This window comes from Anolis carolinensis, chromosome 4, assembly GCF_035594765.1.
Source record: "Anolis carolinensis isolate JA03-04 chromosome 4, rAnoCar3.1.pri, whole genome shotgun sequence".
Classification (NCBI taxonomy): Eukaryota; Metazoa; Chordata; class Lepidosauria; order Squamata; family Dactyloidae; genus Anolis; species Anolis carolinensis.
Window position 1 is genome coordinate 47229506 of NC_085844.1, and position 23386 is coordinate 47252891.

At 38.3% G+C, this 23386-nt stretch overlaps 1 protein-coding gene across 4 annotated transcripts in view; it reads right to left on the reverse strand.

Annotated features, from left to right (window-relative positions):
- Positions 1–23386, reverse strand: part of rp1 (RP1 axonemal microtubule associated) — a 270471-nt gene that overhangs the window by 71700 nt on the left and 175385 nt on the right. For all 4 annotated transcript variants that reach the window (XM_062980362.1, XM_062980361.1, XM_016995666.2 and 1 more), the window contains exons 34-39: positions 22950–23104; positions 19431–19644; positions 15040–15230; positions 12026–12236; positions 1877–2031; positions 569–647 (exon numbers count right to left, since the gene is read on the reverse strand). In XM_062980362.1, coding sequence (XP_062836432.1) covers positions 569–647; positions 1877–2031; positions 12026–12236; positions 15040–15230; positions 19431–19644; positions 22950–23104 — 1005 coding nt within the window. The remainder of the gene's footprint in view (positions 1–568; positions 648–1876; positions 2032–12025; positions 12237–15039; positions 15231–19430; positions 19645–22949; positions 23105–23386) is intronic.

Below are 23386 nucleotides of genomic sequence, written 5' to 3' on the forward strand. Positions count from 1 at the left end.
CCCAGCCTTCAAAATACACCTTCTCTAGGTATTCTGTAGGTTCTCCAGCATGATTATGTGGTACTTTTGTACTGGAAACCCTTCATACCAAAAAGGTTTGATATTATCGGCACAATTATTCACATAAAATCCGAGAATGTATCTTCCATGGATACAAGGGACTTACTGTATATTTATAGAAACAGTCTGTATCTGATTGAGTATATTTCTACCTCCAAAAGTGCATACTATAACAATGCAACAGTTTCTGGCTGGAATCCAAAGGAGCTATTTAGGTTTGGAGGTAGGATTTACAGGAACAGGCCTTTTTAATATATTTGCTGCAGCACACCCAACTGCTGAGAATGTACTGTAAGTCAGTTCTAGATGGTGTACTTCTTAGTTATTAAAGTGCTGCTGAGAAAACTTCAAAGTGTGTGGTGTGATGGTATATTCTCACTTCAAAATGACAATGTTTCTACTTTGAACAGTGGCCTTTTTCTTTTTACCACTACAAAATAATATTAACCATTCTGATATTTGCTGCAAAAAGCTCTGTACTTTTAGATCTTCACTTTACAAACCATACCTTTGTTCAAACTTCTAAATCCCACAAGGACTTGATTCAACTTCCCAAGGTATACTGCTTTGATTCTGAAAACATCCACCTGTGATTTGGGAAGAGATATTATTGCTGGTTTGTAAGAAGTCTGAATCATCTGTAACTAACATCCAGGAGGAACAGTAAAATATAAAGAGTGCCAAAATCTTACTTGGATTTTTTTGTGTTTGTACAATATATGAATATATAATTTCCTGTAGGATTTTATTTTAAAAAGCTTTAACATGTTTAATACACTGTTTTAAGTCCCTAAACAAAATCAGCCCTGACATATAACTTCTTCTGCCTCTTTCTCTAGGAAGATTTTGCAATGAAATGAAACTTGGTTCTCCAGCACTGGAAAATTTTGTGTGGAACTATTTCTTTTTAGCTTGTCCTGTAGAATGAAAGCCCTAAGTTGTATACTGCAAAGGTTATGCATGAAAACTGAACTTTGGTTTGCGGTTAGGAAAATTGATATGATTTACATCGAATTGCAACCTACCCAATTGGCCTTGGCCCTATCCATATCCTCAACCAATATTGAAATGGAACCATGAGATGCCCTCCAAATTGACATTTACAATTTTTGTTCTAATTATCACTGACTTTTGCAAATATTAGGGTAATGTTCTGAAGTTCCAATAACCTACTCATCTGTAAAAAAAAGCTCTAGAACAAAATTAATAAAATCAATTAACCTATAGCTATCATTTACTATAGGCTTGCATTTGCTCTGAAACATTTTCACTTGGTTTTTGCAAGACTTGAGGTTGAAACCAGGGGTATCCTTATCCAGTACAGAAACTTCTGCAGTCCTTTATATATGACTCTTTCCCCCAGGGCCATAGCCAGAAAAAAATTCAGGGGGGCAGAGTTGAAACTTTTTTTTAGTGAATCATGAAGAGTAGTTCCATAACACAAAATAATTTAGGAATCAGGCTCCATCGATAAACTTCAGTGGACACTCAAGACAGATAAACTCCAGTGGACACTCATGAGGATTTGGTTAACCAGTTAAAATTCATGAGTAAGCCAGCTTTAAAAAAAAACCTGAAAATTTCAGGGAGGAGGTTGAACCCCTAGCCCCCCCCCCCCCCAAGCTACAGCCCTGTGTTAATTCTACAGTGTAGATATCTTAAGTGAAATCAGAGGGGCTTGCAAAGACTGATGTTTGAATTCTACAATAGGAAATTATGATATGAATATTCAGACTATAATTCTTTTGGAAGTAAAATGTTCTATAGGTGACATGAGCTGTTATTATAAAGATGTATACAAGAAATACATTTTTACCTCTCCTCTGCAAAATGTGATTGGGCCACTTTCAGAATTATTAAGCTGTTGTTTCCCAGAGTCACCTTTCTCCCCTTGAAGGCAAAGATAGACATCTCCACTGGCATCAGCTTTCTTTTTGTCTCCGGTATGCATGTGGATTGAATATTCCAATACTGGAGTAAATAAAAGAAATATATATTACCATAAGGATAAAAATCTATTTATCACTTTCTACAAAATAGGATTACTTCCCAGGCTGTTACTGTAATTTTATAGATGCATATAATTAAGGAACAAAGGTATATATCACCCTTAAGGATTAGCTACCATAAATATGTCATTAGTCCATTATTTTTCCCCACATGTATTGCACTGACCATATTGGATTATTTCTAATCAAGTGTTTCAACTATGGAAACCATTCTTCCTCACATGATAGTATGGATAATTGCAGTAGGTTTTCTCCTAGCAATGAGAGAAAACACATATTCCATTTTAGTATTTTCCCAATATTAAAATATTCTGAAGTGTTGTGGGGAAATTATCCTGTTGGGAAAACCATTTTACACAAAAAACTACAGCAGGCACTCTGCTCAGTATGTATTATGTTACAAGCCAGATGTACGACATCGTAAATATTGCAATTTATATTGACGGTCATAACACCATTGTGATGATGGGAAATGCCCATCTATTATACTTGCTGATGGGATTTCCTGACTATCCGTGACCTGTTTTACAACCTGGGAATTAATAATAATGAATATCTGTAGATCAGATCTTCTGACTGCTGTTGCTACAAATTTAAATCCTATACTAAACCACAATCAGTTCATAAGCCCCTCAATGTGAAATCAACCAGAAAGAGTTAGCAACAGTTGAGACATTTCATTAATTATATATAGAACCCCAGTCAATTACATTTTACAAGTTCAGATATGCAAGTGAAAATTCATAGGATATGCTATCTGAAAGTCCTTGATGTCTGTTAATGGGTCACAGCTATTTACTACAATTACATCTCAGCTTTCTTCCATTTTATTTCATTCATGTAACTTTAAACAGTATATATGAAATAGCTGAGGTGGTTTCCTCATATCAAATTTATCAAATTTATTTAGCTTCACCAAATTGGCTATACTTTGTGCTATCAGATCAAGACCTGAATCCAAGCTCCCCACCTATCACCTTCAAAAGCAAGTAATTAAATAACAAAGTGTACTGCTTAAGATGCACAGGAATTTCTCTCCGCAAAGACTGTTAAGTACTACTTAAGCAATACTTAAGAAAAGCAATGTGATATAATGGTTAGAGGTTAGACCATGATTTAGGAAATCCAGGTCCAAGCTCTTGCTGAGCTCATTCTGTGACCTTGGACTAGTTACTCTCTTTCAGCCTAACCTTTCTCACAGGGTTGTTGTGAAGAGATATCTATATACTAGGCCTGTGCGATCAATGAAAAAAAGTTTCAATACTCATTACTAAATTAGGTCCGTATCACAACTATAACCATATAACAAAATGTTCGTTAATTTTTCATTATGTATTTGAGCAAGTGGGGAAACTTCTGGGACTCCTTTCTCCCAACATTTTTACAGCTATCAGGATGAAACTCACTACAATGGCAGAACACATTTACCACTGTTGTCCCCCACCCCAAATTTCAGAATGTTTCACACATCCACTGATTTTTGGAAATTTTAAAAGGTTTTTATGAACACTTCTTTAAAAAAAAAAACCTACAAGAGCTATCTCCTTGAATTTCTATTTTCAATGATATTCCATAACCAGGGCATAACCCTTCCCATGTTTAGAAAGATTTGTACATCTACTGATTTTTAGGGAATGTTAACCAACATAAACTTAACAATACTGTTTCACTGGAAGACCCAAGGGCCATCCGGTCCAACCCACTTCTGCTAGGCAGTCAAAGCACAGTCAAAGCATCCTCAACAGATGCCCAGCTAGCCTTTGCAATAATAGTAATAGGAAACATTGGAGTTACTGCCTCTCAACTTTGCCTACCTCACAGGATTGATTTAACTCCCAACTATCCCCTTTTATCTCAAAATCCCTTTAGAGAATGAACATGGTTTTTCCCTCACCAAAACTTTCAGGGGGGAGGAGGAGGCACAAGGCAGTAATCAGAATTCTGGGAAATGTAGTTTGGAAAGGCAGGGGCCCATATGGCATAGAATTCAAAAGGTCCTGCCCTAAATGACATTTCCCAGAATTCATCTTGCTTCACATATTAAAGCCTCAATGTAAGTGTGGTCTCTGCCTGTTTCTCTCTGGGCCAGCCATGTGAGATAGGGGCCTCTTCCTTGCCTGGCCATCCAGCTAAATATCCCATCTGCCTACCCCAGGCTCCCTTTCCATCCCCTTTGGGGAAAGAGTGGGGCTTCTCTCTCCACTCTGGCCTCACCATCCTCCTCAGAGCCCTTTGGAGGAACTAAACCCAGTCCTTTTGAGGGAGAAGTAGTGCCCGCAATGGACACCTGGAGCCATTTATGAAACTTAAATAATTGAAAGTCATAGATCAGTGTTTTGAATCTTAAGATTTTTGTGAGGGTGCTTCTTGCATTTCTTAATATTGCATCATATGTATGAATCTTACAAAATAGATACAACAAATGAGGCACAAAGGAAATTTTGCACAGCTTACTATATACCATGGTATGGTCATGTGACTAATGTAAATTTAGCTAAAAAATAAAGAAGCTTATATTTATCTACACAAAACAAATATTTCTAATCATTAGGGAAAGCCTTGCTGTTTTCCAGTACAGTTCCTTTAATCAGTCAATGCAGTTATCTTGGTGTATATTTATGTAACCTGCGTTTATCTCAGTTGAAGAGTTCTCATCTTTTACATCACACTCTCAATTCATTTGTTCTCTCTACATAAACCTTCACTGATGTATTTACCGACTGATGCCCTGAAGCAATTTTGCTAATTAGGTTCTCTAGGAAAAAAATGACCTAATTAAATTTGCATAAAACCGAGGATTAATTTACTCACATATAAAGTTTCCTTACACTCCTGTATAATGTTGCAGGAAAAATACAATTTTTCCTCATACTTGGAGGAAGATTGCATCTTCCAAGCTACAGCAAATTACGGGTTTAATTCTTGAGATTTCTCTATACTGGTCCAATACTTTAGTTCCAGCTATGTCCGGGAACTTCCAATTGGTGACATGGGGTAAAACTAGTTGATCCAATTTTACCCTACAGTAGGAGAAGTTGGGAAATGCTCTGCAGTTTTCATGAAACTCTGGGGTAGTGTGGACAGCTGGATAAGCTGCAATTTGAACTGGTTCACTGTTCACTTTGCATAGCACCACTGTCCCCTTTTCCTATGTTTTGTAGCATTACTATCACTGTGACAGCCGATCATAAAGCTCCCCCCCCCCCACACACACACTTTTTCTTACCTGAGAGAGCATGGGACCTCATCACACAAGGGGGGAGAGAGATTTTCTTATAAGAGTGGCATTCAGTGGCCTTCCATTTCCAAAGGAAATGGAAAATTTAACAATGGTTCCCATCCCACCTTAAAATACCCAGTTTTAGCCACTTCTGTGTGCAGAGAGAGCAGTGGAGTCAATTACTCCCTCACTTCACAAGCCTTCCATTTCTATATACTTTAAAGACAAAATCCACTGGAAGCAGTCCTACATTGTTTAATGATCTCTGGGACTCTATCTTTAAAATGAATGGGAACATTGAGAAGATGATTCCTCCTGCTCTCTCTCTCCCTCCCCCCCCCCTTTTGTGGGATGAGGTCTTAGGAATGTTTAGGTCCACCAGGGTGACTCTATAGTCAATTTTCACCAGAAGCTGACAATAGAATCACACAACAGTACCTAGAGGTTCCTAGAGATGTGTCATTTCTAGCAATATCTAGGTCTTCCAATGTGACTTTATGATCAACTTTAGCTGTAACCTGACAATTGAGCCACCCTAGATGACCTATACATTCCTAGAGAGGTATCTAGGTAGGAAAATGGGGACTGTGGTGGTTTGTCTACTTTCTGTGGAATTCATCTGTCAAAGTTAAACCCACAAATGTAGATTTGTCTACTTTCTGTGGAATTAATCTGTCAAAGTTAAACCCACAAATGTAGAGATCTCACTGTAAGCCCAATAGTGCTGAACTGCAACTCACAGAATTCCTCACCATTTTCTCTAGTGGGTAGGGTTGATAGGTGTTGCAGTCCAATAGCATGCAGAAGGTCACATATTACCCACCACTGCTTTAAATCCTATACTGATAGCTAGGGGAAATGAATAGAACCAAGAGACCTCTTTCATAAGAAGTTTTTTTTTCTTAAACCTCATCTGAGGTCCTAATTCTTAGAAAAAAGTCTCACTTTCTAAGTATCTGATGGCAAATATTGCCCTGTATAAATCACTTGTTTAGATTAAACATATCCAGCTACTTTTCTTCAGACACGTTTTCTGACACCCTTTCACTGTGTCCAGAACTAGACAAAGTACAGAAAATTTGATTAAAAGCAGAGTAGAGTATCATCATCCTTTTGTGATATAGATGGGAAACTTCTACTGGAGCAGACTGTTACCTATTTCAGTCACCACTTTACACTGACAGATGCTTAGTTTGCAATGTAATGAATTCATTAAATCCTTTCTACAATTTTTCTCTTAAGCAAGGCATCAGCCAGTCTGTTCATTGATTTTTTTCCCCTACAGATTTTTGCATTCATTTATATCTGGCCTGATTTTGTTTGTTCTGTTCCACCTCTCCATCATATCAAGACCACCTCTAATATTGTTCCTGTCATCTGTTTTAGTTACCCGTCCTATTCTGGTATCATTTTGATGAGCATTACCTGTCCCCGGAGTGTCTCCATTCTGGAAAGACTAAACATCCCAAAAGCATCGAATCCTGCCTTATCTTGGAAGTTAAGCAAAGTAGCCCATGATTTAGTCCTTGAGTGGGATACCCCCCAGTGAACATCAGCTGCTATAGACTATATTTCCAAGAAGAGAACTGGCAAAATTACATCTGAATATTCCTATGAAGTTCAGGGGGTTACCATAAGTCAGCAGACAACTTCAAGGCACACACATACATTCTACTTAATAGTTTTGAGCAATTACCTCTTTTTAGTTCAGGTGTAAACCAATATTTGATTTATTTGTATTTTTTTATTTGTAATCTAAAATGTATATTATATTCTGTGCCAATAAATAAAAACTGGCCCAAGTGACCCTACCTGTCATTTGTATCCAGCAGAATATGGAGTCATCCATGACCCCTTTGGGCCCACCAAAGAGCTACATCTCCACCCCAAGAACAGCAGCGTTTCATTTGCATTTTATCAACCTGTCAACAAGAATATTGTGGAGGTCTTTGCTGAGAGTCTTGATGAAATCAAGATATTGATTTATGTGGAATGTAAAAGCACCTGATCATTGACTCCCTCTTTGGTTACATGTGTTATTAATACGTGTGTGGTGGTAGTTTAAAGCTATGAAAGAAAAATCAAACACAGTTTTCTCCTAACTACACTTCTATGTTTAACTGTTTACAATATTAATCCATTTTTGTGTGGTGGAAGAGACTGCAGGAAAATGCCTTGAGTCATATGCAGGTGGTTACATTTTTGGTAAAATCAGTATGCCTATTGCTGCTTTGGGCAAAACCACCTTTTAAGTCAGATGAACATTGCAATAATTTGTATACAACTATGCTTGGTTGCAGTTTCTGCTTTTTTTTTAGAGTAACTATATACCTAGATGTTCCTCTTTGTGCCCTTGGCAACTACAAATAGGTAGGAGCCCTTGTACCTGAGCAAAGGAAGCCTTTTCATTTGATGTACCAGGAAAAAAGCAGATGGCTGCAAGCTTCACAGTTCTGATTCTGCACAAGCATGGTAGAGAACACATTTTAGGAAGACTGTCAGAAACAGAATAATAAAATCCATTTTATAAATCCAGTGCCAATTTTCCATGTGTGCCTTCATCAGATTATTTACTTGCAGTTGTGTGTGGGGAAGTGTTGCTGCATTGGCAGAGGGCCTTAGGTTTCTCTCAGCATTTGCTTTGCTTTAATTGATTTATGTTAAAATTCCATCCCCCTCTTCCCCTGTTGTATTCATTTGTGGCAGACTGCAGGAAGCCAGGAGGCTTAGTTTGTGTGTCCCAGCACAGTACAGAATGAACAGAAATCTATGCTTCAAGTTACATAACTGACTGGCTTTTTTCATCACAGAAATTATGCTCAAAACACATGGTATAGCAATTTTAGGCTATAGTTCTATATTGTTTATCCATAATTCCCATTGAACTGTATACAGGTTGAGTATCTCTTATCTAAACTACTTGGGAGCAGAAGTGTATTGGATTTTGGATTTCTTCAAATTGTGTAATCATTCATCATCATCATCATCATTTAATTACTTATTAATTGCCCTCCATCCACGATGCTCTAGGTGATTTACAAGATAAAATTGTAAAGGATAAAAATACATACATACAAATACAGTAGAGTCTCACTAATCCAAGCCTCACTTATCCAAGCCTCTGGATAATCCAAGCCATTTTTGTAGTCAATGTTTTCAATATATCATGATATTTTGGTGCTAAATTCGTAAATACAGTAATTACAACATAACATTACTGTGGATTGAACTACTTTTTCTGTCAAATTTGTTGTATAACATGAAGTTTTGGTGCTTAATTTGTAAAATCATAACCTAATTTGATGTTTAATAGGCTTTTCCTTAATCCCTCCTTATCATCCAAGTTATTCGCTTATCCAAGCTTCTGCCGGCCCGTTTAGCTTGGATAAGTGAGACTCTACTGTATTAATAAAATTAACATAGATTAAAAGCTCTAGTAAAGAGCCAGGTCTTGAGTGCTAGGGTAAAAGGCCCTAACTCACGCATGGCTCTCATGTAGGGCGGCAAGGCATTCCATAAGGCAGGGGCAGAAATAGAAAAAGCTCTGCGTCTGGTCCTTTCCAAGTGCACTTCTCTAGGACCCGGTACATAAAGTAAGTCTCGTTGGGATGGTCGTTGCGACCTCCGATGATGGGAGAAGGAGAGACGGTCCCTAAGGTACGATGGGCCCTGGCCATAAAGAGTTTTAAAGGTCAGAACTAGCATCTTATATAGACCACGGTAATCGGTTGGAAGCCAATGCAGATGCTGCAACACTGGTGTTATATGACATTTCATGGGTGTTCTTGTGAGTAGCCTGGCTGCCGCATTCTGAACAATACGGAGCTTTCGGGTCGTGGACATCGGAAGGCCAACATACAGGGCATTGCAATAGTCCAGCCTAGACGTGACCGTGGCATGGATGACTGTTGCCAGAGCCTCATCAGATAAATAGGGTGCCAGTTGCCTCGCTTGTCGTAGGTGGAAAAAGGCCTGTTTGCATAGTAGAATCCCCATATTCACAGGGGATACACTCAAAGACAATCTGTAGATGACTAAAACCATGGATAATAGCAATCCCTATAATTTGACTCTACGTGGACTGGAAGCATACCATAGAATCACACTGAAGGATCTAGAGAGGCCCTCAAGCCCTTCCAGAGAGGGGAAATGGGCCATAGACAAGTAAATCTGTGGATAGTAAACCTGTGGATGCGGAATCATACTATATATACATATTGATATATTTTGGAGATGAGACCAGGTCTAATCATAACATTTAGGTGTTTTATACATATCTTATACACATAGTCTTAATGTAATTTTATGTACAATATTAGTAATAATTATGTCTATGAAACAAAGTGTGTGTACATCTGAATGCCCCCCTCCTAATCTCCCGGAATCTTCCCAAAAACACAATGGGGGGCACCTGAAATTCGAAACAAAACATAACGGATTCACACACACTTACTACGGTATATGGACAGCTTTGGAGTTTGAAGCATTTCAGATTTGAGAATTATGGAAAAGGAATGCTCAAATGAATACTAATAAATTTTAAACAAACAGATATTTGATTGAGCTATAAATGTCTGGGACCTATAATGACCTTCCAGACATCAGTACAGTGCTTCTCACATGATACCTCCTGATCGGCCAGCCTTGTCAGAGCTAATAAGGATTGAAGTCCAGCATTATGGGGAAGAATATAATTCTCATCCCATAAAATCTAAGCACACTGAAAATGTAAGGTCTGCCCAGAAGTAAATTCCCAGATAAGTGTACAAACAGTTGCAGCCTTAGTAGACATAAATGTACAGATCTCACAAATGTACAGTTTTTAAAAGTTTGTATTATGTAAATTAAAAGCCAATTTTGCAATGAGATTGCAAAATTAGAATATGAAATAATCTGAGAAATGAGTAAAATTAATGTATTGCTAATAACCATGATGTCTGTCTGCCATGAATGAACATTTTGATCAGCTTCAGCTTTACTATGTTCAGTGCCACTTCTTTGAGAAAGAATATTGATGGAGTTATCAGAACTGTTGTGTAACGAGAGATGTTTCATTGAAATTATACTTCCTTTGCACCAAGGCATTAAGTTTCCAAATTCAAGGGCTTCTTTGTTTGCTTTGCAACAGCTGTGTCCAATAGATTATGTGACCTTTCCATTACAGTACACTTGCATGCAAGGCAATCTAGCCATTATTTACAATTTCACTATCTTTGTTCCACCTCCCACTGTTTGTGCTGCAACTCTTTACTGTAATACAAGGAAAATAAAAGAAATAGGAAGCGACAGGCCTAGCAGAAAGTTTTTTTACTAGAGGGCAGTACTGGATCTAATGAGCTTATATTACAGGAGAGTGTACTTTGAATGAGTAACAGGATAAATTTCTTAAGAGTGAAAGCAATTCAACAAAGGAAGTAATTATCTTGTGGAGTGGTGACCTCCTCCTGACTGGCAAGCCATCTCTTGGGAATGCACTAACTCTGAATCTCCTTCATGAAGCAAAAGGGATTATTGACTGTTGTGCCCGCATAATGTTACCATTATTAGATGAGAGTATTGCAGGGATATTACTTCCCTTTTCATGGCAAACAGATATTATAAAATATAGAATGGTCTTGAGTATAAGCTATTCTTCTCCATTTTGATGAAAAAGGAGGTCAGCACACAATGTAACTACACTTACTTTAAGATGAGCATGGGGAAGGTTTATTGATAAGCCACAACCTGTACCATTCTATATGCACCTATGATGTGCAGGGCTGGCTTTAGATAGAGAGCAGAAGGAGTTTTGGTCCAAAAGCAACAGTAGGAAACTCCCACTTCATTACACTATTTTTCATGCAGATTTCTTGCCCCAGTGTCAGAGGAAAAATTGGTACTATCTATGATCCTATACACTTATTGGGGAATAAACCCTTAGAATACCTTGGGAATCACCCCCAAGTAGCCATGCATAAGATCGTTACTAATTTTATCAATAATCCTTTCCCACGTTCATGTTAAAGGGGGGAGAGGAAGGGAGAGGGAGAGAGGAACAATTGCATCCACAATACCACGTGACTGCCAGAGCAGAAATGGGAGGGGGTCTACCACTCGTAAATTAGTAATAGAAAGGCAGCAGTATTGGGAAACCCATCAGTGAAAAGGAGCACTACAGTTCTGAGGGAATGCAAAGTGACAGCAAGATGTACATCATATTGGATGATTGCTACTGGAAACAGAAAGTAATTATCATTGTTGAAATTCCACTTTGCCAGTGTCATGTGATAAAGTCCAGTGTTTAACAATTCCATGTAATACAACTGTCATCTCAAGTCCTGCATTTGCTTCTGTATGAGTCCCAAGTATCAAGCAGAGACTGTATTTTACAACATGTAAGAGTGCAATGGAGTCATATTGGCCACATGACCTTGGAGGTGTCTACGGACAATGGCAGCTCTTCAACTTAGAAATGGAGATGAGCACCAACCCCCAGAGCCAGACACAACTATACTTAACATCAGGGGAAACCTTTACCTGTACCTAAGACTGCAATACCATTCTCAATTGTACGTATAAATGAACATGGGTAGGATTGGGTTACTAGTTCTGTACAACTAAATATTTTAATCAAAAAGAGGAAAATAGGATATTCATCAATCTAAAATCTAAGGTCAACATCCTTGTTCAGATTATATCAGCTGCTTGAAGGCATCCAAGATCTCTTACTTCCATAAAGAAAGCAGATTTATCTTACCAGGCAAAGGATCCTGATTGGAACAGAATGCTGGTAGTTCAATACATTTTTCTTCATTGGGTTTGAACCAAGAGTTAAAATATAACCACATCTCTTGGTTGGTGCTTGTATGTTTCATATGCAACATGTTCAAATGCCAAGGCTCTCTTAGCTGACCATGTGGACCCAATATCTGAATCTTGTAAAGGGAGCCAAGCTTTTTTAGTTCATCCTGTGAGAGAAGGTGAAAAAAGCAATCAAAAGCTTTCCCGCCCTCATTTTGAATTGTATATCACTATGTGCCCATCCATTATATAAGATTTCCCAGCAATTTCAGATACTAAAGCAGCATGTCTGGTTTATACGAAAAAAATTTCCCTAAAGCACCAACATGGACATGTAAAATAAATATAAAAGTGTATATTTCTTTGTAAAACAACATTAACTACTTATCCGGATAAAATGAATTTTTAATCTCAATCTGACTGATTTTTTTAAAAGGAAAATGGTTTATTTGAACAAAAGTAATATAATATTTCCATATAGATGTTTTCAGATGAAGTGTGATTGTGCAGCAAACACATTTGCTAATATGGGTATCATACACAGGGGGTTGGGATATGTTGTAGAATTCCACGTATAATGTTTTGAATGCTAGACTACAACTTAGAGACCAGGGTTTGAATCCCTATTCAGACATGAAAACCCATTGGGTGACCTTTGGCAAGCCATACTCTCTCAGTCTCAGAGGAATAGGTTCACCTAAGTGTTGTCATAAGTCAGAAATGACTTGAAGGCACAAAACAATAAACATATTTTACAAATCCCTGGTTGATGCCTGTGCAACTCATGAAAAATACTATTAGGGTTAGAATGTAGTGGTAGACTTCTGCTGGTGATGGAAGGAAGGATGGTCAACACTTTCTCTTTACAGCAGTCTCTGTGTGCCTCCACAAACACATTGTAATGGGAGAAAAAGGAAGGGGGGGGGGTTTAAGGGAATGAGAGAAAGAAAATCCACTTTAACCACAATAATATTGGAACTATCACTTTGCTTTAAACTGAATAAATGCATGTTATTTTATGAAATCCTAAGCAATATCTTCATTTTACCCTGGGTATGCAACCTGGGATAGTCTGAACAGCATTTCCCAGCTTCCTTAATGATTGATAATGCTGGCTAGGTCTGACAACATCTGGAGGGGCACAGGTTGGCTCTCCCAATTATACGTTATGATGGGAAAATTAACAGGCATTGATTATTTGATTTATAATATAACATTCAGAAGTCTTTAAACATTACAGCCATCCTGTTTCTTGTGAGATACCAGCTGCAGTGACAGAAGCAAGAATTCAAAGGATTGTGCTTTCATGAAAGAAATATAATCCCAGATGGAGTCTAAATAAAGCAGCTTACTATTTGGCATAAGTAAAGTAGCTGTGCTGGCTGGAGGATTCTGGGAGGAACAGCCCCCCCCCCCTCCAAAAAAAAAGCTTTCCAAATCCAGTACTCTTAATACGTCCACAAAATCCACAATACTTAAGTCCACAAATTGTGGTCTTGAACTGAAAAGCATCTCTGAACAACTAATTTTACTCACCATTTGAATGTGCATAGCATACTTTTGTGATATTACGGAAAATTAAAATAGGGATTACCCTCAATTTCTAGCACCTTTTAGAATGTGGACACTGACACCACAAAAGTGGTGGAATGGTATTTGACCCAGATCATTTCAAAGTTGGACTGGGGATTAATTATACTAAGAGTACAATGCTTGTAATCTCTAATGTCACTTTCTTCATACGGTGTCTCTCTTTGCTACAGATAATGGCTCTCCATACAATTCAAAATATGAAAATTTTCTGAAAGATATAACTTGCACTAAAGATGGCGACTAGATTGCTGTCTAGTATGAATTTAAGAGCCCAGTTTTGAACTAATAATAGGGCCCAATTTGGTTCTGAGCTTAAATCAAGTTACTTTAAAAAAAAAAATGAAAAATCTACAATGCTCTAAATGGTTTGAGACCAGGATACTACTTCAACACCTCGGTTGTGGAACTCCTTCCCAAGAGAAGTCAGGCTTCCAGCTTCCAGCAAATAGCCCAAACTATTACAACCCTTGGTTTTTAAAACTGATCTTAAAATTTGGTTTGACAATTGTTTTTTATCTGGTTGTAAAAATATTTAATAAGTATATCATTATGAACCACTTTGTACACACAAAGCCTTGTGGGCTGAAAAAATGATTAATAAATAGATTTGGTAAATAAATATTAGTGGGCATTCTTTAGACTGTTACTTCCCACATGTAGAAAATAAAATGTGTGTTTATCCTGGGACTAGTGCTCTACAGCACTTGAATTTTAATCAGTCTAGATTAAAGAACACCTTAATAGAGCTTTATGCACTGGGGGGAGAGGAGAAAATTTTAAAAACAGGCCCAGCAATGAAGAGACAAGTAGTACCAGCAGTGTTCACAAACATGAGAGCCTATGAGCAGTGGCAGCCATATTCAGATATTGGAGAAACTAGTGAGGAGGTGGTCAGGCCTTAAATAGACTACTATCATTGCCCCAATTACTTACAGCATTTCAGTGCATAGTGCCTATTGCAAAGCCTCTTGGTCTCTGACCATAGAGGCCATCAAATGTGGTATATTCCATAGAGTGCTTTATTGTGCTGTTTGGATGCACATTATCTAAATGTGTCCTGGATTTATTCATTGATTTATTAATGGATTAATTATTGAGATCATAGTTGAGAAATAATATTTCTTAACAAATCTGAATGTAATGATTAGCTCAATGTACCTTTCATTGATTCAATGAAATTGGTATTAAACCAGATGGTATTAACATTTAGATTTAAGTCAAACTCTCCCAAATAAATTATCATGTTTACTTATTCTGGGGTCATCTGATCTTGCAGATCTGAAAACACCCTCACTCCATGCACACATATATTTTCTGCATCATCTGTTGTAAATCATGTACTTCTGATTTTTTTTTTTTACAAAAAGAAATACTCACTTTAATTTGTGTTTCTTTTTCTGAAAGCTGAAGTGCCAGCTTTTTATGATCTTGATCTCCGTAAAAGATGCAAGTAAGATGTATAGGATCACTTTTAGCACTAAAGTCAGACCCAATGATATCTATTATCCATAAACCTGATGACAGTTTGCTGGTTTCAGAATGCGTTGAATAAGAGATCCTTTTTTTGCCTTAAAAGGATTGAAGACACAAGTTAAATGTTGATACCACTAGATACAGTTTTGATAGTAAAAGGAAGTAGTAAGTAGTTTTTAATGTCCATTGATTGCAAGGTGTTTCATTTGTACTTAACTTGTGTAAGTACCGAAATGGAACTTGAAAGTGTTTAATATTAGCTAAATTTTAGCCCACTGCTATGTTTTTGGGTTTTGCTATAACCATGACAACATTATTACACCACAGTAGCTGGAGCCCCCAGATGGCGTAGTGGACTAAGTGACTTGAAGGTTGGGTTGCTGACCTGAAGGCTGCCAGGTTCGAATCCCACCTGGGGAGAGTGCGGATGAGCTCCCTCTATCAGCTCCAGCTCCATGCGGGGACATGAGAGAAGCCTCCCACAAGGATGGTAAAAACATCAAAACATCCGGGCGTCCCCTGGGCAACGTCCTTGCAGACGGCCAATTCTCTCACTCCAGAAGCAACTCAAGTTGCTCCTGACACACACACACACACACACACACACAAAACCACAGTAGTTTTTAAAATTTAAATCTCAAATACAGAATTTTTCAAAAAAAATGCTAGTTTGGTTTCAGTGTCCATTATTGATATTATTACAGAAAAGGCAGTACCTTTCAGAGCCTAATTCACTGTTGTACAAGCAAACAGTACAGATTCCACTATATCCTCCAGTCTGTATCACTTACAAACACTATTTAGTGCAAGAGACAGTGACAGGTGGAGATGGCGTCAGTGAAATAAACTTGCAGTCAGGTCATAAACAGTAACATGCTGCATGATACTACTGCTAAGTGAAAGTATAATAAATCAAACAAGCGGTATTTGCCAGATCTTCATGCAGTAGTGTTTAAAATCCCCTGAACAATTCTGTGCCTGTTCACTACATCTGCACCATTAAGTCAGCAATCAAGAGTAGATGATTGATTAGGTTTAATATACTGTGGATAATAAGCATGAATGCACTTTCCATGGCAGCATTCTTGTGTCTTTTATGACTGCAAGCAGAGCAGAAATTCAACAAATGAAGATTTTTCTAGTCTCAATATATGAGGTGTATCCACATTACACAACTCTATTTCTTATATCATCTTAAAGCCATAGCTCCATTCTGAAGCATTCTGCAATCTACAGTTTCATATGGTGCTTTGAATGAACTACCAGAGAGCTCAGCATAAGAGTCATTCTGGGGTAGTGATCTGAGCATTTGAGGTATCTCCAAACTGCAATTCCAGAGTATATTAGCTACCTCATCACATTGTTCAAAATAAGTGTTGTAGGACACTTAGAGATTTCTTCGGGGATGGAACCCCATGGTAGCCATCAGACAATGTCACCTGTGGCTCTGCTCCCAACTGGGGTAAAAGCATCGCCAAATGCTTTCCCAGCAACATGAGAGGTTTTTGTGTTGTGCTGGCTACAATGGAACCAACATGCTCCTGTCCAGTTTGGCTGATGCCTGTATGAAGTGTCGCCTCACCGGACAGCGGAATTGCCCCCATGCCTGCCGTTTCACTAAACCTGCTGGCAAAACAGAATGGGGGGGGGGGGCTTCCCCATGTGATAAGGTAGTATATTAGGATGGAATCATGGCAGTTAAAATGGTATCAAACAGCTATAATTAGACAGTAGAGATACATCATAGACATGCAATAACCTGCCCTATGTGAGTACCTCATAAGCAACTCTCTCTGACATAGGAAACTTTTTATTTGATACTTGATATTATTGTTATATATTTGTTATTTACACCTTTATTGCTATCACTATCTGCGTCACTGTACCTCTGACAACAATTGGCTTAATTTTATAGATGATTTCCCTGCATAACAATTGATCAAGAAGAGTTCTTCTAGAATAGATCCTAATGGAAGATACTGAATTCCCAGTGTTGATTGTAGACTCCCCAGACTCTTTTGGGACAGGAATCCTTACTTTCTATTTAAATGAAAAAATTATGACTGACATTCCTTTCTGTCCAATTACCTGGTGCAATTCAAAGAATCAATTTGGATTGTCAAAGTCCCTCCATACATAGAATAGCGGATCAGAACAATTGCGATCAATTCATACTAGCAAGATGCAAGAATGTCTGAGGAATATGTTCTTTGCAGTTCTTAGAATAATGTGAAAATTAGGATGTAATTACCCTTCACGTTTTGCCTCTTCACACTTTGCAATGCAGTTCTCAGCTCAATACAATATATCAAAACATGTACCAAATGGTATAGAATATAACTAAACTAATAGAATGTGTGTTTTGACATAAATTACATTTAGAAACCTTCTGTTTTGATGAAATATAGGTTATGACAAAATGTATTCAAAATATGAAGTACTTCCATGTCTATATGCACTTTTTCATGCAACAACACACACACACACACACAGAGTTATTCTTCATGGGATATACAGGACTTATAAATGAATGAAATACTAACATGAACCAGAAATAAACTGATCCATCCATCCATCCTTAGATACAGCTGGAATGAATATGTAAATACTCAAACTCCAGGGCATTTTCTAGCATTCACATTCTGAATGAGAACTTTTCAAATCCACTTACATGTTTAGAATATTAAATGATTCTTTGAAAATTTGGGTGTTTGTTTTGATTTTGGCATGCTTCAAATATGAAGACTCAAATGTAAACTGTCAAAATACTCATTACCCTTGAGTGTTATTTACCAAATGCTGCCAGATATTTAATATCACTACCTGCCATCTGCCCACCCTTCCATGTCAACTATGTGATGCCTTAAATGTGAAGTTTTAAATCCTTTTATGTCCCAGTTATAAAATATAGTCAAATATGATATATCCGTGATTTAAAATTGTCTTCCAACTGAAAAAATCCTTCCTAAAAATAGATTGTTCACCACTGCTGATTTCCCTTTGTGCTATGCAGCCAAAAGATGTGTTCTAGGCTACTATTTCAATTCACAATCCCCAAAAACATTACATATGAAATTAATGTGTGTTTTGGAAGAAGTCATAGATTCTCATAGATGTCAGAAAGGATGTCTCTCAATAGGAAAACAGAGAGAGTGGAAACAACTAATACAATTCTGTTTCAATGTAATATTATGTTAATATTACTGCTATTAGCATATTCGCCACATAATTAGGACAGCTGAGTTTGACATCTCCTTCTGGCAGCTTCCCAAGTACTCCAAGAGTAGATAGCACATTGCTGCATGGTTCAGAGATGGAGGAAGGAAAAAGGAAAATCGATAAAAAATCATGTGAGCTATTTCTTCATGTAGTTGCCTCTGCATGATTTTCACACATGGACTTCTTCCTTCTCAATTTAATGTGCCACAGCGCCAGCATCCAGCAAATTTGTCCAGGCTTTTTGGGGTGAGGATTGGGGTTAGCTGAAGGGCAAAGAAGTCATCTTCTACTAGACTCCTGACATGTCTGTTTCTCCAGATCCTCTGTTTAATATGAACTGTCAACCATCAAGTATCAAAATTAAATATAAAATACCTCTTAGGGCCTGTCTATAATGGCCAAAAAAACCGAAACAGGCTAGAAGTCCCTCTTGGACAACTACACTTTGTTCCAGGGACTTTGACTCATAATGCACGCTAAAATGGATTAACCAAGTTTTGCCCTCCATTGTCAAAAGTCAGGGGTTGCTCCAGAGTTTTCCCCAAACTCCAGAGCAACTCTGCACTTCAAGTTTGGCGTGGACAGGACAGCCAACTCTAATTTGAACTAGCCCAACTATCTACACCGATTAGGGCTGCCGTCCCTCTTTCTCTGCACTCTGTAGCACTGGAAAAGGGAATGGAATTTATCCAGGCTGTCTTTTGTTGCCAAAGCAACTGGCCATGGAGCACCAGAAAATTGTCAGCTATTGCCAGACATATTTGCTGACATAAGCAAATCCTTCTTGTTTCCTTTGTTCTTTGCTCATGTCAGCAAAGGGGACTAGCAATAGCCTGGAACTTTCTGGAGCTCTGTGGCTGGCTATCGTGGTGACAAAAGACAGTCCATATAAACGTGACCATCCAGCAGGGCTGAATGAGGTTAAGTCTGGACTTTGCTCCCACTACTGTTGTAGTTTGAGAGCACAGTGTGTAAACAGCCCCACTCTTCTGAGACTGGTCAAAAACAGAAATGCTTAGGCGGCCAGGTACATTTAGCAATATCAGATAGAAGCACTACCAATAGTGTGAACCTACCTATTGTTTCAATCTCACAGACTGTGTCACAGATTCCCATATGAGTATCCAGCCAGTTCCAACACAGGAAGAGCCATTCTTTATCTGAGTTTTCTGACTTCTTAATTGTTATCATTTTCAAGAATATTCCAGCTCCATATCCTTCTCCATCATGCCCTACAACTATCTTCTTCAGGTGGCCCAATGACACAGCTTCCATTAAAAATGAATCAACCTGAAGAAGATTTACATTTTGAAACAAAGATTTTAAAAGTTGGTTAATATCTTAATATAACTGTATTTCAGGCCAGAATGATGTAACATAAAATCTGAAACTTCAGGACCCTTCTCTAGGAAAAAACACATAAGTATAAAACACAAAGTTTTGCATTTAATTTAGTTTACTGTATTTGAAATCAATTTATTTCATACAGACCAGCCTTTAACAGTGAAAACACTATCTGTTTATCCTGAAAATTTACAGAGGGAGGAAAAATTCGAAGTAACAGAAAATAAATCAAAGCAAAAGCAATTGTTTCTGCACCCAGTTTACAGACCTCTCTGAAGCTCACCAACAAAACTCCTGGAGATACATAGATCATAGGTTGTTTAAAAACAAAACAAAACCCTGCTCTAGATATCGGAGGAGCAAAACAGCCTAAAAGGGGATTTAAGTCTTGAAAAGGCTCCTAATAAGAACTGACAAACAACAAAGATGAAATATGTGAAAGCCTATTGAGCTAGATATTGTGTGTAGTTTTATGCAGCTCTTGCTAAATGAAATCACTTTCCAGAATTGGAACTTTCATTTGTTACCATTTGTTACAGTAGACATAAATGATTTTTTCAACACTCATGTCTTTTGATTCTCTCAGGGGAAATACAATTATTTCTCAGCTCATACTTCATATGCCCCTTGTTATTTTTATTTTTTGCAATTGATCTGTGGACGGTGATCAAACAAGCATGTCTATTGTCTATGTGATGCCATTAGCAAAAGCAACCCACTCCTTTCTTTTTATATGCCTATGTTTCACACCATTTTGTGTCTTTTATCTTTTTGTATGTCCTTTGCTACTCTGTTTTCAATCCAGTGCCTATTTTCAACAAAGTTCAGGAAAGAGCAAAGCTTTCTATTCCCACGGCCCTGGAATCTGAGATAACTTTAAGATTGTCTCTTTTACAACCTCATCAAACTTGTTAATTTGCCCGTTGTATGCCAGTTCCTCTCCCCTTTTGCCACAGAGCCCATTACACAGTGTACATCTACTTCCCGCAGGGCTCCATGGTGAAAGGGGAAAGTGTTGTGAGCTGCTGAGGTGGCAACACGGGAGATTTCCTATGTTGCATTTGCAACAACAGGGGAAAGCCAGGTGCTGGGCCCTTCTTTCTGTGGGATGAGGCAAGTGGTAAGTCGGGCAATGCAGGGCATGAGGCGATGGGTTCTCCAAGTCCCTCACCTCACCGGTACCCCACAAATTTGCCATAATGCATTGTGAATCCATATGCTAATGTGATAAGGTCCTTAAAGATATCTCTTGCTTGTTTTTTAACACTCCTGAAGGAAGGAAGGAAGGAAGGAAGGAAGGAAGGAAGGAAGGAAGGAAGGAAGGAAGGAAGGAAGGAAGGAAGGAAGGAAGGAAGTTTTTTAAGCAGCAAAACTACTGAGCATACTCATGTATAAGTCAATCTCATGTATAAATCAAGGATATCTTTTGGGTCCAAAATTACTGATTTTGATATGATCTGAGAACTAGTATTAAGTCATTCCATGAAGACAGGAAAGTGCCAGTGCTGTCTCAATTCGCCAGCTGTCCCAGGTGGCCAGCTGCCCCTGGCCACTGTTATTTTCCTGCCCAGGCATTCAAAAATGCTTTTTTTGTTATCTTACCAAGAGATAACTTTTTATTAAAAGTTAAGGTAGAGTATTAACTCTTTTCAAAGAAAGGAACCACTCATTTCTCTCAACTGAGTGGTGAAAACCAAGGGATTAGGATAACCTAAAATAAGTGGCAACCTCCTCTACTCTTTTGGTGATTCCTTGAGGGGAAATATCAGAGCTGCTAACTCAAAATAGTTCTGCCCAGGCATTTAAAAAGACTAGAAGCAGTGTTGTGGCAGAGATAGGGGAGAGACTGGTGCATCTATTAAGTTCTCCAGAGACAGACAAAGTTCTTGTATTAAACCTCTGAGCTGCTTAACTTGCTGATCGAAAGGTTGGAGATTCAAATCTAGGGAGCAGGGTGAGCTCCTGCTGTTAGCCCCAGCTTCTGCCAACCTAGCAGTTCGAAAACATGTAAATGTGAGTAGATCAATAGGTACCACTCCAGTGGGAAGGTAATAGTGCTCCATGCAGTCATGCTGGCCACATGACCTTGAGGTGTCTACTGACAACACCAGCTCTTCAACTTAGAAATGGAGATGAGAACCAACTCCCAGAGTTGGACACGACTAGACTTAATGTCAGGGGAAACCTTTACCAACCTAAGTTCAACCACAGATTTTTAAAATTAAAATTTCAAGACTTATACATCAGAATATATGATACTTTTGCCATGTATTCTGCTGGGACCAGATACTGGAAAGGTTACTTATGAGGCTTATAGGTCCCAGGGTATTGCTTCAGCCAATATGATCAGTAACAATACAGGCTGAGGAATTTGGGAATTGTAAGTCAAAAACTAACCCTGAATGAAATAACTGCAAGCCCAATGCATTTGGAGCAAATGCACCCACAGCTGGAGCATGTGCATTTCCACTCCCTCTACATCTGGGAAAAAGAAACAGGATATAACAAGCCTTGAGTAGGGCAAAGAGGATCATCTGGGAAGCCACCTTCTGCCAAGAATTAATCCTGGGCAAACAGTGGCTTCCTCGATGTTTCCCTTTGTCCAACTCAAGGCTTGATCCATCATTTTTAAAGCTTGATATCATTATCAAGCTGCTCTGAGTCCCCTCGGGGAGAAGGGCGGGGTATAAATGCATGTAATAAATAAATAATAAATAAAAAATTTCCAGATGTGGAGGGAAATAAAATATGAAGCGTCTGCTGAGGTTGTGTCACTGGCTCTGAGACTCTGGTCTTGAGCACAGGAACTGGAACACAGTCAAGATGAAATGTCTACAACTATTATTTATTCTTAGCCCAGAAATGGTTTGTTTTCCATGGAAGGCTCTTCTCCATCCAGCAACACCACCGTCTAGTCCACTGCAGAACAAAGCCAGACCACCAATGTGGAAACTGGCAAAAGTGCTCACACACCCTTCCCTCCCCCCCCCCCGCCCCGCTCCCAGCCCCACCTTTTAAACTGATGCAGGATCTCAACTATCTAAACCCAATCTTGGATAATTTGCTACTATGATAAAAAATAAGTTAACGGGTTCTTTTCTAATTGTCTTGAAGAATATAATAAAACTGCAGACTTGTTGGTGACATGCAAACCACTGCGTTTTATGACTTAAGGTTGGCTTCTTTGTGTCTTTACAACTCATACTCAAAGAGGGTTAGTATATTTTATATTATATTGATACTTATAGCACCTTGTTCCTTTGAAACTTTTCTCCTGGTATGAGAGAGTGTTGCAGTTTCCTGATGCCGGTATCTCCTCTTTCACCATAAACTGTTATATAAAGGTTTGCAAAGGTTTCTGCTCCCCACAGATCACCAGTATGAACAGAGATGATATATTTATGCACTACAAAGAAAAATATTAGGTCAAGAACACTCGTATTACTGGATTGCTTTTATGCTATACAATTATACAGATGGAAACAAACAACAACCCACACTAATACTAACAAAAACAGCTCAGTAAAATAGATCTGAAGTGTACACTTCACCATAATAGCATGGTAGTGTTGTGGGCAACTGTGGTCCTCCAAGTGCTTGTTGACCTAGACTTTATTTCAGCCTCAACAAGGAGATGAGGAATTATGAAGGCTGTAGCCAAAAATATCTGTAGGGTTACAACTGCCCA